This window comes from Gossypium hirsutum, chromosome A09 (assembly GCF_007990345.1).
Source record: "Gossypium hirsutum isolate 1008001.06 chromosome A09, Gossypium_hirsutum_v2.1, whole genome shotgun sequence".
In the NCBI taxonomy this organism is placed as follows: Eukaryota; Viridiplantae; Streptophyta; class Magnoliopsida; order Malvales; family Malvaceae; genus Gossypium; species Gossypium hirsutum.
Window position 1 is genome coordinate 74,489,125 of NC_053432.1, and position 17,934 is coordinate 74,507,058.

The 17,934-nt window shown below is 32.2% G+C and overlaps 2 protein-coding genes and 1 pseudogene across 3 annotated transcripts; 1 reads left to right on the forward strand and 2 right to left on the reverse strand.

The window, feature by feature from the left end:
- Positions 1-3,224: 3,224 nt before the first annotated feature.
- On the reverse strand, positions 3,225-5,174 carry LOC107960989 (uncharacterized; annotated as a pseudogene).
- Positions 5,175-7,734: 2,560 nt separating this feature from the next.
- LOC107960988 (heparan-alpha-glucosaminide N-acetyltransferase) lies at positions 7,735-13,313 on the forward strand. The gene is made up of 14 exons (XM_041076218.1): positions 7,735-7,758; positions 9,618-9,824; positions 9,918-10,055; positions 10,175-10,256; positions 10,349-10,434; positions 11,488-11,603; positions 11,689-11,791; positions 11,871-11,988; positions 12,053-12,143; positions 12,239-12,305; positions 12,390-12,471; positions 12,576-12,667; positions 12,779-12,922; positions 13,002-13,313. Exons 1-14 carry the CDS (start codon positions 7,735-7,737, stop codon positions 13,146-13,148), a joined length of 1,497 nt encoding a protein of 498 aa, XP_040932152.1. The 3' UTR covers positions 13,149-13,313.
- Positions 13,314-14,063: 750 nt separating this feature from the next.
- On the reverse strand, positions 14,064-17,934 carry LOC107959917 (ACT domain-containing protein ACR10). 2 transcript variants are annotated; one of them, XM_016896093.2, is made up of 6 exons: positions 17,473-17,934; positions 16,975-17,193; positions 16,579-16,684; positions 15,721-16,057; positions 14,962-15,246; positions 14,064-14,514 (listed from the first exon to the last, which is right to left on the reverse strand). In XM_016896093.2, exons 1-6 carry the CDS (start codon positions 17,900-17,902, stop codon positions 14,377-14,379), a joined length of 1,515 nt encoding a protein of 504 aa, XP_016751582.2. In that variant the 5' UTR covers positions 17,903-17,934; the 3' UTR covers positions 14,064-14,376. The 2 variants fall into 2 exon arrangements, with proteins under 2 accessions (XP_016751582.2, XP_016751583.2); XM_016896094.2 differs by lacking the exon at positions 16,975-17,193.

The following is a 17,934-nucleotide window of genomic DNA, read 5'->3' on the forward strand; positions in this document are numbered from 1 at the left end:
CCAACCCATCTCTTTCTTACGTTGTAATAATATTGTCAAACTTTGCTTATGAGAGCCAAAAAAATATTTTACCTTTCTCTCTTATATTTCATTCAATTTATTTTTTAATTTTTAATATATATTTTTATTACTTTATTATTTTATATAAATATTGTTTATATAATTCATAATTATTAGTAGTTAACATAACATAATTTTAAAATATATTTTTTATTTAATAATTTTTATTTTAATTATTATAAAATTTTAAATTTATTTTTTTAATAAACATAAATTTCATTATTTATTAGATATAGATACAATTTAATCAAATATTTTTAATAATAATTTTCTATTTCTGTCTCATTGCAATTGTTAGATTTGACTTCAAACACGTATATCATTGCCAATTTCATATTAAATAATAAAGTCATAACTAGTTTCAACATCAACAAAACTTATCCAAATGGAGTATCAACTATCAAGAGTTTAGGGTTGAATATAGATTTAGGATTCATTTATTAATAAGAAGTATTGAGAGCAACAAATTTTTTTAGGATAAATCTTTGAAATGTAGTTCATCAAATAATTAATTGAATCACTAACAAGGGTCGATTATTAAAGGTATTTGAGTTCGATTTTAATTCTAAATTTTATCTTTCAATTATGTTGAAAACCTTGAAAAACTCATGAAATGAAAACATTTGACCCATAAAAAATATGAGCATTTATTTTTGGAGGAGTTTAAACTTTAAATCCATATCCTTATATGGGATTTGTGGATAGATTTCAAAATTTAGAGCATAGTGGAGAATCAGGAATATCGTATTCAATACAGCTTCCTCTGGACCAGGGTTCTGCATGATTCCTACTCAGGTTTTATGAAGGAAATTATGAGGTGATGGAGGCGCATTTAATCCCCCAACAGCAGGTAAGCATCGAAGCTACAGATGATGAGTTGGTGAGATCATTGGCTGCGTCATTGCCCAAGGATTCAAGCAATCTCTCTTTGCTCAAAAAACCATTGCTTTTTTTATTTTTATTTTTTTCTATTTTCTTTTCAGGATAACGACATGGTTGATGGTCCTATCCCATAATGTATCAAATATTACAAACGCCCTTTTATTTGAAAGAACCCTCTTCATCATCGGACCTGTGGTTAGGTTACAAAAATCCATCCAAAATTATACTTGTCTTATCAGAACATAGATATGTTGCTGTTGCTCACCATTAATTTCCACTTTCCTTATAAAAATGTATTTGCCATCGTTCTGATTTTTTTCATGAACCGAACAGAAATGATAAGTTCGGTGGTAAAAGATTGGAAGAAATTGAAATATTTCATAAAGAGGTGGGATTAAAAATGCTTTAACGTTATAAAAGCATGTAAGTTTTTTAATTAACATAAAAAGTTGTTACAAAATTTGTCTAATTAACATAAAAACTGGTTACAAATTTGTCCAAAGAATAATTCACTATTAATTTATTAATTTATTGATGAGATTCAAACTTAACCATTTTTTCATTAATTTTTTTTGAAAGCTTAATTACACAATTAATAAACAAAGATACAAATTCTTCTAATTTCAAACATAAAATCGATAATGTGATTTTTTTTAATAAACATATAATGATTTGTAAAAATTATAATCAATGCAAATTTTTATCTCTTTGAATTAGGTTGATCAAGTCTTCAATATAGAATAAAGCAACAAAGATATTATAAGAGTAATATTTTTTGAAAAATGAATCTCTTCGAATAAGAAAATTTGATTACATGGAAAGTCTTAAAAGGATCATTACTTGACTTGATTTTCTTTAGGTTTTGACTTTAATAAAGTGTTTCAAGGTTTTTAATCAAAAGATTCCAGCCAAATATGAAAAGTTGCATTGTTTTCATGATGGAAAGTTTATTGTCTTTCGAAGGTAAAATTAATAGTTGGATGACTAAAATAGAATAAAATGTGTAAGTGGGTAGCCATTTCTCTAGTTTACCCATAAAAAAAATCTTAGCATGGATTTAACATTCTACATCACCATTTAATAAATAAAATTTAATAAAAGAATTAATTTACACATTTCAAAATATATAAAGATTAATTTATTGTTTTTTTAATAAAAAAATCGAAATACAATATGTAGTGCTATTTTTACATTGAGGAATCTGGTTCGATGTTGTTTTTAATGATGTATGAATCTAAGCTAAAATGGGTACTTAACAACCCAAAACTCTAGTTTACCAATGCTTTTGAAAAGTGTTGTAGAAAAGTGCTTTTGAGAAGTTTAATTTAAAATTTGAGTATTTAGCTTTACTACCAAAAAGTACATTTGAGAAATAAAATATCCATTTTAGACATGTTATTATCAAATAACAAATATACATTTAAATAATATTTAAATTAGTTAATATTATTATATTTTAGTAAGAATATAAAACAATTATTATAACTTCTTGTTAATATTTTAATATATAAATTATAAATTTGAAATATTTTTAAGCAATAAATATTAATTATTTATAAAATTTAATTAAAATATATAAATTATATTTTAAATATTTAAATATAACCTTAAATATGTGTAATTAGTATTTTAAAATTTTTATTTTTAATTAATAATTTTAACATATTTGTAATTAAGCGTGAAAAAAATAAAGAGAATATACTATGTTATTGAAGAGTTGAAAAAAAAATTAAGCATCAAAAATACTTTTGGGAAAAAAAAAGTTAAAAATTTTAACTTCTCCTTTTCAACATAGTTTTTGGAATAAAAAATACTTTTAAAACCTAGAGTGCTTTTTTAAGCAATACTAAACATTATTTTATTCTTTTACTAATGGCAAAAGCACCAGTGTTCGAGGTGAATAAGAGGTTTTGATTCGATGTAAAACCATGGGAAATTAAAAGCCACCCCCCCCCGTTTCTCTAACACCAAGAATTGAGGTGCCAAACCCTAAAAGCAAGTGATTTGCGCCTCGCAAACTTCGGTACTAATAAATTAATCATTGCCTCGGACAAGTTTGAAACCAATTTCACATGTGATTATTAACCGCCTTTGTCTGCCAATGCTACTAAAATATACACATTTAAACCATAGCAAGTGATGGCAGTCATGAAAGCATGTAATATTCCCATCTTCAGTTAAGAGAGCTAAAACTACTATAATGTTGCTCCTAGAGCTCCACATTTGGTCTTCTGCTGAGAGCTGCAATTTAGCACTACAATATCCATTTAGCCATTTGCATAAATAAAAAGCTAATATCAAACTCAACTAATTCATTTGACATAAATACAAAAAGGGCAAACACCAAGGTTTACTATCGGACGGGAAGTTTATTTTTGACTTAAACAGTTCCAAGTATATGCTTTACATAGAGTTCACTTGTGTTTATTATCCAGCAGAGACGGCTGTTTCTGTTTCTGGGACGGCAGTAGTTGCCTTGTCTTCCATTTCTCTTAATGGAACATCACCATTTCCTGTTGGAGCAACACCCTCTTTGAACTTCTTGTAGATATCGCCTTTGTAAAATGTTCTTGTCCGAAAGACCAGAATCAATGAAACTATACTCCCCAACAAGGTAGCGGCACTGATGATTAGAAAAGCCAATCTATAACATGTTGCCCCATTGCAGGTCAGGTCTTGTCCTGCTTTTCTTTCAAGTCCCAAAGCTTCCATTTGCTTCAAAGCTTCCTTATCATATAAATGACCAGCCACTCTCACGTTGAAGATGTAGGATCCAACAGGGCTTGAAACTGAGCCAACATTGTACATTGTGGAGTATGCTTAAGACCGAACAGTTCGGATATAATTGCACACAGTAATGGCAATTGTGCACCAAGGCAGAACCCTGTCATTACTGAAGCAAAATAAAGGGAATTGGGGACTGCAAAGGCAATCAAAAGATGGTCTGACGAAAGGATGACCAGAGTGAGCATTAGGGGACGAGGGAAGTTGTAGTTTGTCAAGGCCATTTCAGACAAATAACCTGCCAACACCCGTCCAAAGAAATTCCATATGCTCACTAGGGATATAAAGGTGGATATGCTATGTTTTGGATAACCCAATGATTTACCAAGTTGTCCTAGATTGTCAATAACTGTTAATGCTCCTCCAGTCCCACAAGCTGTTGCAATGAAGAGAATTAGCATGTCAATGCTAAAAATGGCTTGGAGGATGCCATAATCTTCGCCTCTTTCTGGAGGATCAAAGATCGTTTTAATACATGCAAGTGGCCGGATCGTCGCTTCCGCTGGCCTTACTGGAACTACGGGAGGATTCTCAGTCACAACATTCACTTGGGAATGATTGTTTGAAGCTTGTTTTTTGCCGGTCCAAACGCTAAGTTCTTCTTTTATTACAATAACAAGTGGCAGAAGTAATAAAACGACAACAACAAAAGCACTTGCCACATACTCAGTCCTGGTAAACCTGACCTTGTTCTGCAAAACAATCAAAACCATGATAAAGCCAGCAAGTCCAAGAGCAATGTAAAGGAATCTGTAAAAAATCTCGAGCTCTCTCGCCATCCGAACAACTTTCAAAATCCGAATAGTTCGAAGAAAAATTAAGGGAACAATGGTTGGAAGCCAAGCAAGCAGCAAGATGAGAGCCTTGGAATCATCCGTGTAAAATGCATGATAGTATTGAGTCATGACTGCGCCACTTAAACCGATAAACCCCTTCAAAAGGCCTAAGACACTGCCTCTGTTTTCAGGGAAGTTCTTAACACACGTGACCAATGCACCAGTGTTCGGGAATGACTGTGAATTTGCAGCTATCCACATATACAAACACATCTGCCATGCATGGGGCTTGGCTATGCGGCCAGTGACCGATACCCATAACATAAAATAGCCAAAGAAATTCTTTAGTGAACCCATGCAAAGGACCACCCATGGTGGCACCACTTCGTAGATGAGCCCCGACAAGATCCCAAGATTACCACCCAAGTCCTTAAAGAAACTGAGCAAATTCAGAGTTGTTTGGTCATACCCTAATGTTGATTTAATGTCATTAGAATATAGACCAAACATGTAACCTGAACCATTGGCAGACATAATAATGAGTGTCGCGAAAACCATGAATAATCTACTGGAAAGTACATCAAACACAAAGTCCTTCATGCCGCCACCAGTTTTCCCAGTTAATACCATTTTTTTCCTTCAGTTTAAGCAGTCTCCACAACAGAGCTTTGGGAGCTGGATATCACAGTCCGCTTTTGAAGACGTGAATGAAACAGCTTTGGCATAACTTGGAGATTAAAAAGGTCAAATGGAACCATTTCTGTCTTAGATGTTTGTCTTGTACTGATTGGCGGAACATTCTTGAACTTTATGTTTCAAGAGAATCAAATTCTTGTTTCATCTTGTGGGTCAACGCTATTGAAAACTCTGTTTCCATTAAGAAGCTATTAAGACGAGTCAGATTGTTATCGTTTCACTCAAATTAATCCATACAATATGAAATAGAGGATTAAATTAATAACGCAGTTGCTTAAATGTAATTAATTTAATAAAACTCCTCCTGCAAACTTAACTAGTAAACTGAATACAATAAGCCGGCCATAAGCAAAAAAAGGAAAAAGGGGGGGGGGGGGGAGGCTGATGTTTTACTTTCAGCATTTGCATTTTAATGCCGGCTTATATTTTTATGTTAATTCTGATATCACTCCACTTTCCCTTCAATAAATGCAAGTAAACAATATGCAGTCGTAGAAGGTTACAATTCATTGGTTTCCACTTTCATTATCAAAATTCCTTAATGTATTTTCTTATAGCCATGTGCGTGGTATGTTTTGTTTAGAATATCATAGTATATGATCTAAATAATTAATATTCACAATATTTACTAAAATATAATAATTTATAAATTTTAAAATACGGTGCATAAATTTCGAATATATCACTTCATCATTAAATAAAATAAAAATAGTGGAGAACTTATAAATAAATATTAATAATTTTATTTGAACATAATTAAATAATAATTCATTATAAATAAATGTTAAAACACTAAACTTTAAATCCAAGACCCTTGACCCAAAACTTAAAGACCTAAATATTTATTTATAATAGTTACAAAAAAATGTTTAATTATATTTAAATAAAATTATTAGTATTTATTTTTAGTTGTTTTATATTTTTTATTTAATTTATTGACAATATGTTATGCTATTATTTATTGATGATGCATAAAAATTTATGCATCAATATTATTCCTTCCAATAATTATATTTTTATTTCAAAAAGTAAAAAAAAATACTATCAATTCAAAAATTCAAAGATATTATATATTCAAATAATTAATAGATAAAAAAATTTAAATAAAAATTTCATCACATAATAATACGCACAAATATAATAATTTAATTTATGTATGTGATATATAAGTTTCATTCGTTAACTTATTAACCTACAAAAATAATTAATTCTAAATAATAATGAGTGAAAATTAATTAGTTATAAAATATATAATTTCATAATAAATAACATAAAATAGATAATTTTAGTACAAAAATCATTAATTATAAATAGAGATATTCATGGATCGGGTCAAGTTGGCTTTAGATTGGTGTATGTATGCTGATATTAACATATTTTATATCTGCCCAAGCTTGACTTGGCCCTAAATACAGGTCACAAATTTTGTTCAAGCTCGCCCATATTTGCAAAAGGTCAACTTGAACCGTCTTGAGGCATTTTGAAAAATATATTATTTTTATTAAGCTTAAGGGTGTAAAAAGCTCTTGAACTTTTTCAAAAAAAGCAATTAAGCCCCTTTTTTTTCACTCAATTGAGTACTTAAACTCTCAAAATACATTAAAAAAGACGTTTTGACTGTTAACTGTTAAAGTTAACAGCCCCCGGTTTTTTTTAGTTAAAGCCATCATGTGTCACACCCGGAGTGACATGTGGCGAAAAAAATAAAAATAATAAAATTTATAGAAAAATATTAAAAAATATTAAAATTTTATAGAATTTTTTTAAAAAATATTAAAATAGAAAAAAAAATAAAAATCATAAAATTTATAAAAATTTGTAAATTTATAATTATAAAAAATCACTTCTCTCTCTTGGCTCTCCACTTAGACTAAATAAATTGACCTCCACCTCCACCTCCACCAACACCACCACTTCCTCCTCCATGTCTTGTCCCTTGTTGGTCCCATACATCAACGATAACTTAAACTCAACCCAATGCGGGTCGTGCCGACCGGCCCATTAACACTTTTAATCTAGATTATTTATTTCGCTTTATACTTAGGTTTTTAATTTTACTTTTAATTTTAAATTGTTATTTTCCAAGGAAATAGGGAGAGGAAGAATTTAGTTGATGAAGAAGAAGCATCATACCAAAAACCTCAGCAACAAAATGGGAATGTCAAGTAAAAGAATGTATTCTATCATGGCTAGATTAGCCCGTTCAATGGAGGGGGCAATAAATAGCTGTTATTGTTTCTCCCTGAAAAAGCCCAATTCAACTCGAGTTATATAATAGTTTAAAATAATGAACTAAATAAATAATATGATAGAAAAACTCATGAATTAAGAGTGCTCATTTTAATGGGCCACAATCATCCAAATCAAGAACTTTGCTTGCTGATGTCTTTTTGGTGGTGAATCGAGCTTGACAACAATACTTTGAGATAAATAAAGTGGACATGGGGTTTGGTGTTCCTACAAGATGAATGTGAGCTAGGGGTTATGGAACTTATACTCTAAGGTGCATTTTGAATTAAGCATAAGAGCCAAGTTAATGGTAAAGCTGGGAGTGTATATGGTAAGAAAAGGGTCATACTTGCCTATTTATGCTTGGTTTCTGAGCTGCTTGACAAGGATTCATTAGTCAGGCGTTTGCCAAGTTGGCTTGCTAGCCTTCCAAATGACCAATTTATTGGCCTTGCAACCTTAGTTGGTCAGAGTTCTTTCTTATAAGACTTGTTGATTCTAGATAGCTACTTATCATCTCAAATGGTTGACTCTTTGGTCCAAAGCTGCACAAATTGGATGTTTAGAATTTCGTAGGCCTAGACTTTGTTTGGGCTATAACACACTTCTTCTTTGTAATCTATAAGTTAGTCTAAGATTACAATAACTTTATTAATTACTTATACAGTCTATGATTTTAGGAGTTATTTATATAAAAAGATTTTTCATGTTGATGTGTTTAGAATAAAATATATAATAAATAAATTATATATTACTTGAAAAGAAGAAAAAAATAAAAATATAATTTAAAACTTGATATAGAAAAACCTTTATTTAAATATTTTCATAAAAATTTGGCCTTCATTTGAATATTTTTATAATGATTTGTTCTTTATATGACAATTAAAAAAAAAAAACTGACCCTTATATAAATAACCCTAATATGTTAATTTATATATTTAGCTGAAAGAATAAATTGATAAATCCCTTTTATCATTTATGATATTTCCTAGATGGATTCATCAATACAAACAGAAGCCTGACTTGGATTTTTTTTTCCTTGAAAATATTGCTTTATAATATGAAACTAAGAAATAACCTGTGGTATGAATAATCAAGGTTTGGATTATATGATTGTATGAATAAGGACTTATCCTTTTCAATATTGAAAAAAAAATACTTTATTGATGTTCCTGCTGTATTATGTTACAGCAAATGACAAACAATTCAATTTATGTAATTTCTTAAATAAAGGTATTAATTTGGAATTTAACGATTTCAAGATGTAGAGCTATGTCTAGGGGTGTAAATAAGACATTGGTCCTTGCAAGTTATTCAAATTTGACTCAAGAAAAATTCGAATTCAATTCAATAATTATCAAGGCGAGTTCAAGTAGCTCGAGTTATTGAACGAATCAAATTCGAGCTTAGTAATACTTGACTCAAACGATTCACAAACTTCATCGAATTTTTCATATTTTTATATTATTAAATTACATTATTGCCTTTAATATATAATATTAATCTTAGAGCTTAATTATTAAACTGAATCTGAGTATAAAAATTGGTAAACGAACTTAATCGAGCTCGAGTAATTCAATAATATCTCGAGTTGAACTTGAGATTAAAAATAATATTTAATCAAATTGAAATATCGAACTCCAAATTTTGAATCGAACTTGAGTTGAAGAGTATTTGAGGTTTGCTGTTTATCAAATTACACTACTGACCATGCCATGCCCTCTGTTTTGGCTGTGAACTTATTTTTAATTATTAAGAAAATAAATGTTTTTGTCTTAGATTTCTCTATCATAAATTACTATGAACTAAACCGAACTCTTATCCTAATTAAGTATTACCATGTATTACTTTTATCAATATCATAAATCTCTTTGTTGGATTAAAATTATGGTTGAGGACAAATTCTCATTCTACATAGAGAATTTATTGTGCATATTGCAATGTAATTAATATTTGGATATACTAAACACCAACCGTGTTGTCTGCATCACCAACAATACCATGCTTTCCCTTTCTTGTTTAATTAAATAACTCACTCAGTCCTTGATTTATCCGAGACGTCATCATTTATTTGGCGTTGGGTACATGATGGCCTACCATTAAACAACCTTATATGCACCAACTTTCAAGTTATTATTAGACAGTACTAAAAATGGAAGATCCTAAGAGAGTGGAAGAAGGGTTTGGCAGACTCCATTAGGTCATGAAGATGATAGTAATGATAAGGAATTAGAGGGTGATAACAAATGTGACAATGGAGAATGCTTTGATAATATAGCAAAAGAGAATGGGAGTGTGGCTACGGGTGAACTGACAGGGAAGGAGGAAGCACCATTAGAGAAGACAAAGAGCAAGAGAGTTGCTACCTTGGATGCTTTTAGAGGGCTAACCATTGTTGTAAGTCATGAAATGATTTTGAGCTAAGTAATAATCAACACTTTAAGCCTTAAAAACTAGAAAATGACTCATTGGTTCTCTTTGAGGTTATAGATGATGATATTGGTTGATCATGCTGGCATAGCATATCCAGCACTTGATCATGCAGCATGGGAGGGATGCATGTTAGCTGACTTTGTAATGCCTTTTTTCCTCTTCATTGTTGGTGTTGCAATAGCCTTGGCTCTCAAGGTATACATGCATACAATATTTTTTTCTTTAAAAACCATATATGTGTGTGTATATATATATATATATTTCAAGCATGCAATACAATTGTGATAAATATCATGATGGTGTCAATATTGCAGAAAGTTCGCAAGATCAAGGATGCGATTTATAAGATAACGTTGCGGACATTAAAGCTTCTATTTTGGGGAATTGTGTTGCAAGGTTTGCCATATTATAAATTGTGATTTTATATTAACAAAAATGTAGTTCTGTATGGTACATGAGCTACCACTGTCTCCATTGACACACTGCAGGAGGTTATTCTCATGCATTAGCTGATAATATCAATCTCGCTTATGGGGTTGACATGAAGCTTATTAGATGGTGTGGCATTCTCCAGGTCTTCTTTCTTATACCCCTATCATTTTTTTAATTAAGTTAGTAGTCACTTCTGTTTTTCTTTTTGGTCATCCAATTATTTTAAAGTTTTTGGTGTTTCCATTTTTAAGTTAACCAATTTGTAACAAAAAAAATAAAACTAAATAATTGGTCGATTATTTTATAACTTTTTATGCTTTGGTGAAAAAGAAAAAGGAAAAAAGAAAATCATAATTAGTAACCTCTATTATATTTTTTTCATATTCTCACACTGTGGAAACTCAACTGATAATATATTTGAAAGAATTTTTTTATAAAATAGAGTTGTTTTATGAATCAAGCTCATATTTTATCATTCAAAAATAAAAAAATCGGTGTCAATTTAGTCTTAACTCAACTAGCATAGGCATTGTTGTCAATAAAGAAGAGCACGAGTTCAAGTATACTGAAACGCATTATCTTTTTATATAAAATTTTACATATATATTAAATAAAAGTAATATAATTTTTTAAAGAATTAAAAAAAATTATATAGGTAAACATAAACGGATTCAAGTTAGTTATTTACAAATATGAATAGATGTAAGCATAATGTGAGTTTATATTTTAAGTTAAACATCGAATTTTGACAATTATATATGATATACATAAATTTAACTCGACCTATAAACCTTCTAATCTTAATATTAAATTAAAATTAAAAATTATAGTTAAAATATATAAAAATAATTATAAAATTAAAAAGAATGGTATTATGGTAAATTTATAGATTTTACCTAAACCAGATCCAGCCTAATTCCAAAAAATTTAATGAAACCCAGCATGACTCACCCCTAAGCTCAATTTCCAAAGAGAAAAAGTCAGAGGGGTCAAAAACCAACAGTTTCCATTCTTAATTATTCGAACTCTTCATTTTCCTGAACTTTCTGAGTTGGAAAATATCTGAAACTCGTTCCAAGTGTATGCAACATCTGTGTAAAAGCCATTGTCAGAAAAAAAAAAAGAGCATGTGATAAAGAAAGAAAAAATAGAATAGAGAGATAGCTAAAGCAATACTACATTTTACTGACCGCAGAGAATAGCGCTGGTCTACTTTGTTGTAGCTTTGATAGAAACTCTGACAACAAAAAGGAGACCTCTTGTTTTATCTCCTGGACATTTATCCATTTTCACTGCTTATCGATGGCAATGGTAAACTCCATCTTCACCTTAACTCTTACTTTCATCATTTGCTAACATAATTGAGAGATTGTAATTTGATCTACTTCCCATCCAGGATTGGAGGGTTCATCGCCTTTTCCTTTTACATGATCACAACCTATTCCTTATATGTACCAGATTGGAGTTTCATTAATCATAAGGAAGGGAAGGCATATACAGTATGTTCTGATATAAGAAGATCGTTGCAATTATTTTATGTACTTGAAGCTGCAAATTTCTGGAATTTGGTTATTGCAGGTGAAATGTGGGATGAGAGGCCACTTGGGGCCTGCTTGCAACGCTGTTGGGTATGTGGATAGGGAGATTTTGGGCATAAATCATCTGTATAAGAGCCCTGCCTGGCAACATCTTAAGGTTGGTTCAATCTATTTAATTTTCCCTTACAAGTTCCCCACAAATCTATTTATGAATCCCTTGAACTTGTACCCTCAGTTCTCCACGTTCCGGCCCTTTTCGAGAGGATGCTCCAGGGTGGTGCCATGCAAATTTTGAACCTGAAGGCTTGTTAAGGTTTGAAACCTGTCGATCAACTCTTAAACAAACTAAATGAAAGAATGATTCCTTTGGGCTGAACATTAGATTAATAATCGTTTCTCTTCTTATAGTTCAATCCCAGCTATTCTTTCGGGTACCATCGGCATCCATTACGGGCATGTTTTGATGCATTTCAAGGTTAGAAAGCACTCCATTATAGTTGTTGAAGTATCATAAATTTCCTGAAGAAAACAGTTAAAAAAACCCAGAAACTTTTTGCAGGGTCACTCCCAAAGACTCAAGCAATGGGTATCAATGGCAATTGGCTTACTTGTCCTAGCATTCCTTCTTCATTTTTCACATGGTTAGTGTCTTAGGCTGGTCATGGTCTGGGGAGCTTAAAATACTTAATGTGTCAAACTGATGAATCAAGTAATTAACCAAGGTTGTTTCTCCTCTTTTTTTCAGCTATTCCTATCAACAAACAACTCTACACCATTAGCTATGTCTGCCTCACGGCTGGTGCTGCAGGAGTTGTATTTTCTGGATTCTACATTCTGGTATTAAAAAAATGGATCCTGCCATTAATTCTTCACATTAGGATGCAAATTTATAGTTTATTGTCGATTTTTGTTTCCCTTTTTGCTTATTGTTTTCGGAAAAACAAACAGATTGATGTTTGGGGATTGAGGACTCCATTCTTGTTCTTGGAATGGATAGGGATGAACTCCATGCTGATCTTTGTATTGGGTGCACAAGGTATACTTGCAGCATTCATCAACGGCTGGTACTATAACAAACCTGATAAAACACTTGTAAGTCCTATGCTTTTCTGCAAGTTTTACCATATCAGTTTGGAAAGTTTTCAGTTCCTGAACGATAAAATATGCTCAGGTTACTTGGATACAAACACATATATTCATTGATGCATGGCACTCGAGGAACCTAGGCACTCTCTTGTACGTGATTTTTGCTGAGATCACATTCTATGGAGTTCTTGCTGGGATATTACACAAGTTGGGGATGTATTGGAAGCTGTAATGAAGCAATTTCGGTTCAATAAATTGCAGGTTCCACTACTTCAGACATTAAACTAATGTGCTTTTCTTTTTTGTATGTGCTAACTCTGGGGAATGCTTGTATTGCTAAATGTTGATGAACACTGGAAAAGACGTCGTTGAACCATGAAACTTTTTAATGTTGGAATCTGAGGAACCGTTGGTTATACCTTGATGAAATAAAACAAATCGTGCAACACGACAATATCTAAAATATGGAAGTGATGGAAATAGACATTTTAAAGATTAAACACAGCTATTTCGTATGTGACGTTATATTTTGTAGACAGTGACAGACACCAAAGAGACATCCATGATTTTTCAGAAAAGTTGCAAAACAAGAATAAACAAGTCCCTAAAAGAATATGTTGTTGAATGAAATATCCTTGAACATAATCTGAACAATATATATGCTTGGTTATAACTAGTTTTCGGCATCTCTTGATCTGGACATCAAGAGATAAAGAATAAGGGATATTAAATAGATAAAGTTCGAGGCCTCTTTTGGAAGAAAACCATAGTTTCCATTAGACAATACTTTATTCAGCAGAGAGACCTTCAATAAGCAAATTCAAGAAAAAAAATTCCAGTATCTTTGCTAGGAAGAACGTTCTTCTTGGAAGCAAATTCCGGGATCTGTTGATTCGGATCATGTGTCAGTGGCAACCTTTCTCAAACTGTAAAAACATGTTAACACTTTCAAGCAACCATATCAGACAGTTTTTTGTCCATCAATATCAGGTGAAGCTATTCAGTTTTAAAGACAAAAGAGGTACAAAGACTATCTCTGGCAACATCTTGGGGCAGAAATGACAATAAGCTGAAACTGGAAATCACTGTTCTTTTCAACATGTTTTGCATTTTTTAATGTACGGGAAAAGTAAAATAGATTTAGAAATTTCATCGAACTGCTTTCGAATTTACCCAATAGATCCTCTGAAGATTCTTTACATAATGAGATATACATGATATCTACCTCTATGACACAACTTCCAAACATATATACTGCTATAAGAGCGTTACTCTCTATCTCTTGTTGTGAACTCATCCCTATAGCACAAGCTTAGCCTCATAACAAGCTGAAACTAGTAAGATGTGAAATTTTAATCACATATGACCCGTAATATACCCGGACTGCACAGTGCGACGGGGCAAAGTATACTTTACAAGCTGGTCATGCCCATTGGTGATGAAGAATGCTGTGATCATAGCTATTCCCAACCCATCAACAGCTTCCAAACTCCTTCCTCGACCTTTTCTCTTGGAATAGATAAGCTAGCTCCTTCATCTAGTAGAACTCTATAAACTTCCCACTCTCGATCTCCAATCATATGTCTCCCAACCTCCGCCTGAAATACATGCATGCACAAAAGAGTTATACATGCAACTTGTAAAAGAAAAACAGAGGAACGTTAATTGACTCCACATAAGTTAGTTCTTATTCTGATCAAGCACTATATACATTTAATATGTTTGGAAAAGCAGGTAGCCTATCAGTAAAAATGTAGTATATCCACCACCATATAAGAAACAGCAATGATGAGTAGGAGAGAAGCAAATAAGCATACTATTGCATTCTCACAATCCCCTTATCAGAGTAGGAATTGAACCCATCATCAAATTTCAAATCAGTGCATACAATATACCGCAGACAAGATGGGAAAAACATGCAACCAGATGATATCGACTCTAAATCCCTATGCTGCAAGCTAGTTTTAAGTAACAAAAATATGCATTTATTGACATGGGCAAACAAAATGCAGGAAAGCATTGCCAAAACTGAGCTGAGGAGGTACCGAGAAGATGCAAGTGTTAAGCATCTTGAGAGCACGGGTAATGTCATAAAAAACAAGAGGCCGGCCCTTGCTTGATAACTCTACCGGATTTGCTACAAGAAGCTCTGTATCAGGACCCCGGCTCACTACAGCTACTCTGAGGGGTTGGAGCAGTTCCATCTTTAGATGCGAGGACAATGTACTTTGCTTGCTAGGATCAACTATCTTCTTCCCATCAGCTTGCATTATAAACAAATCAATCTCACACTTTCTTCCTTGTCTTATATAGACGCGTCCATATGAAATCTAGTTACATTGTGAAATTGACGCATTAAAATGGTGAAACTAGTGCCTACTTGCATGAGCAAAAGCATGCTTCTCTTTGCAACTGACAGTAAAACAAGTAAAAAGGAGCTTCCACAATTCAAAAGGAATAATGTCAATTGTGTTAAGCTATACACACCATGATCTTGAACATTTGTTTATAGGAGCATAGCAAGAGCAGTTTTATCAATTCATGGGGCACTTGGCAACACATATAACTAAAGCCACGTGAAAATGATGGAAGAATAAAACCCATTGAATATCAAAATGTTCAAACAAGTATAGATATATTCATACGAGCATGACACAAATATTGTAAATAATTCAAGCTTGAATGGTTCTAAAACCAACCCTTGCAGACATAAAAGTTCAGACAACTGTCCATGATCATTGGCAGCCTATAACTTAAAAGTTCAGTAGAACATCAATTTATTATATAGTAATTATTCTACATACCTGAATGCGGTAATCCTTAAGAGTTCTCATGATGTCATATAGAAGACCTTTATGGTCTTGGCAAACAATCTGAACAAGCGTGTGAGCAGGACTGAGCGAGTTGTCCATCACGACAGAAACATTGCTGGAAGTAAGTGATACACTTGGGAGTTCATTGGAGACCTCTAAGTGGAAAATATCTTCTGTTATTCCAGATGGGAGAAACGGCGATGCCTGAGAACATGCAGCAATTTCAGGTCCAACCTTTTCAATATTAAAGTTAATCACAATGCGCTGCATAATATCTTCCAATGCTTTATAAGTCTCCTCCTGCCTTATTTTCGTATGTAATAGCTCCCTAGATTAAAAAAAAAAAAAACCATATAGATAATCTGACAGAAGTGCATTACATTTCGAAAATTAAGACAAACTAAAAAAGGGTTGTCAAAACTCCAGGTGAAAATGCAATATGCCTCTGCTCATAAAGTTATAATTACTATAACCTATAATATCATTCTAAAATCATTTCCAATTTGCAAGTATTGTCCTATCAGAGAATATATTCTTGTCCATTTCATTAAGATCTGAATCCCTTAACCCTCTCTACAAAATGGATGTTAAGAATATTCTTATAGACGTAGACATATCACATATGTATGTAGTTTGAATCCAAGACAAGAAACGTCCTACCTAGATGTGCATATGATTATGATTCCAGATACATTTATAGTCATTTCAAAGAAGCGTAACTCATGCTGGCTATCAAACATATTACATAAACTGAATGGACTTTAAACTTCTATGACATGACGCACAAAAGTAGTTTTCACATAGTAGTCTGATTCGGAGAGATCATATCAATTATCAAAGAAACAAAACCTGGTATCAGTGACAAAGAAGAGGTCTATCACTGTGCCATCTGGAATGGTTGATACTTTCACTTTCTTAATATTGAGTTCCAGATTACACAGAACTTCTGTCACATCTGCCAAAAAAGAAGAAAAAACAATCTAAACTTCATTCACTGATTTTAGTTTCAGTCACATTTGACTGCTTAAGTTCTTCAGAAAAATGACCCTATTATGAAGAAACTATTTCTTCATGCCCTTTATGATAAATATTTAAGTTGGATTTTTATAATTCAATATTTAAGTTAATTTTCCATTAAAGGAGAACCCCAGAAAGAATCTAAGAAAAGGATAAATCTCTCAAGACAAAAAAGCCTTGGTAGGAATTGAAACTAGAGAAGATGTTGAGAAAAGAAAAAAGTTTTACCATGTAAAAGGCCTTTCCTATCATAACAACAAAGTTTAAGCAGAAAGACATCAGGAGGCTTAGGTGGCTGCAATTCAGAACGGTAATAAAAAATCTCAGAAGCTGAAGAACAACAAGGGCAAGCCTCAACTAGTCTTTTCTTCAACAATTCCCATCTTGTCGTGGGTTTACAAACCACCCAAAACACTATGTAGCACCATTTCCCATCCGTAGATACATCTTCACACCACAAAATATAAAATGAAATTTAATACTCATCCATTAAAACTCTAAAAAGGTAAATTTAATTTATTTTTTTATTTTTTTATTTTTTTTGCTCCAAACAACCCAAAAACCAAAACTTTAAAAATCAAAGTTCCCTAATAAGTTAAATCAATACCTCAAGTTCTTCATAGCTAGTTTCCCGCTAAAAGGGGTGAAAAAAAGTTGATACTTTCTAGGTAGCTATAAGTGAAGACATACAATCATTTGTAAAAAAGAAGGAAAGATTGCGATTACCTCCTCTAACAATGCTGAGACCAAAAAAGAGCAAGATGCGGCATAAATCACAGCCTAAACCAGTTTTATCAGGGCAGTTAACTGTAATAACACTTGGCTCTCCTTCTTTATCTGATTGACTTATCAAAACTACGTCGTCATGTAGAATACCCATATCTTTTATTACTTTCTTCTTCTTCTTCTTCTTCTTCTTCAAAGCTTGAAAAGAACAGTGAAAGATTTTTGCTTTTCTATAAGAAAAAAAAAACTCTAGTAGAGTAGAAATGTTGCAGAGAGTGGAGACAGATAAAAGACAAAGCGGGGAGTGGAAGGAGAGCGTGTGTATTTGGCTGCTTTGATGATGAAGGTTTTCTTCTTGTAAGCCAACCGAAGTTGATTTTGGCTTCTGAATTTCCATTGATGGATTGGGGACCTCTCCAATAACACCCATTGAACAAGTGGAAGCACCTATATGAAACTTAA

Coding starts and splice junctions, on each gene's coding strand:
- LOC107960988 (XM_041076218.1), top strand. CDS start 7,735: ATGGTAAAGCTGGGAGTGTATATG. Junction 11,792..11,870: donor AGGAAGGGAAGGCATATACA/GTATGTTCTGAT, acceptor TGGTTATTGCAG/GTGAAATGTGGGATGAGAGG. Junction 12,923..13,001: donor ACAAACCTGATAAAACACTT/GTAAGTCCTATG, acceptor AAATATGCTCAG/GTTACTTGGATACAAACACA.
- LOC107959917 (XM_016896093.2), bottom strand. CDS start 17,902: ATGGGTGTTATTGGAGAGGTCCCCAATCCATCAATGGAAATTCAGAAG. Junction 16,058..16,578: donor TTCTTTGTCACTGATACCAG/GTTTTGTTTCTT, acceptor TTTTTAATCTAG/GGAGCTATTACATACGAAAA. Junction 15,247..15,720: donor TTAAGGATTACCGCATTCAG/GTATGTAGAATA, acceptor CAATGTAACTAG/ATTTCATATGGACGCGTCTA.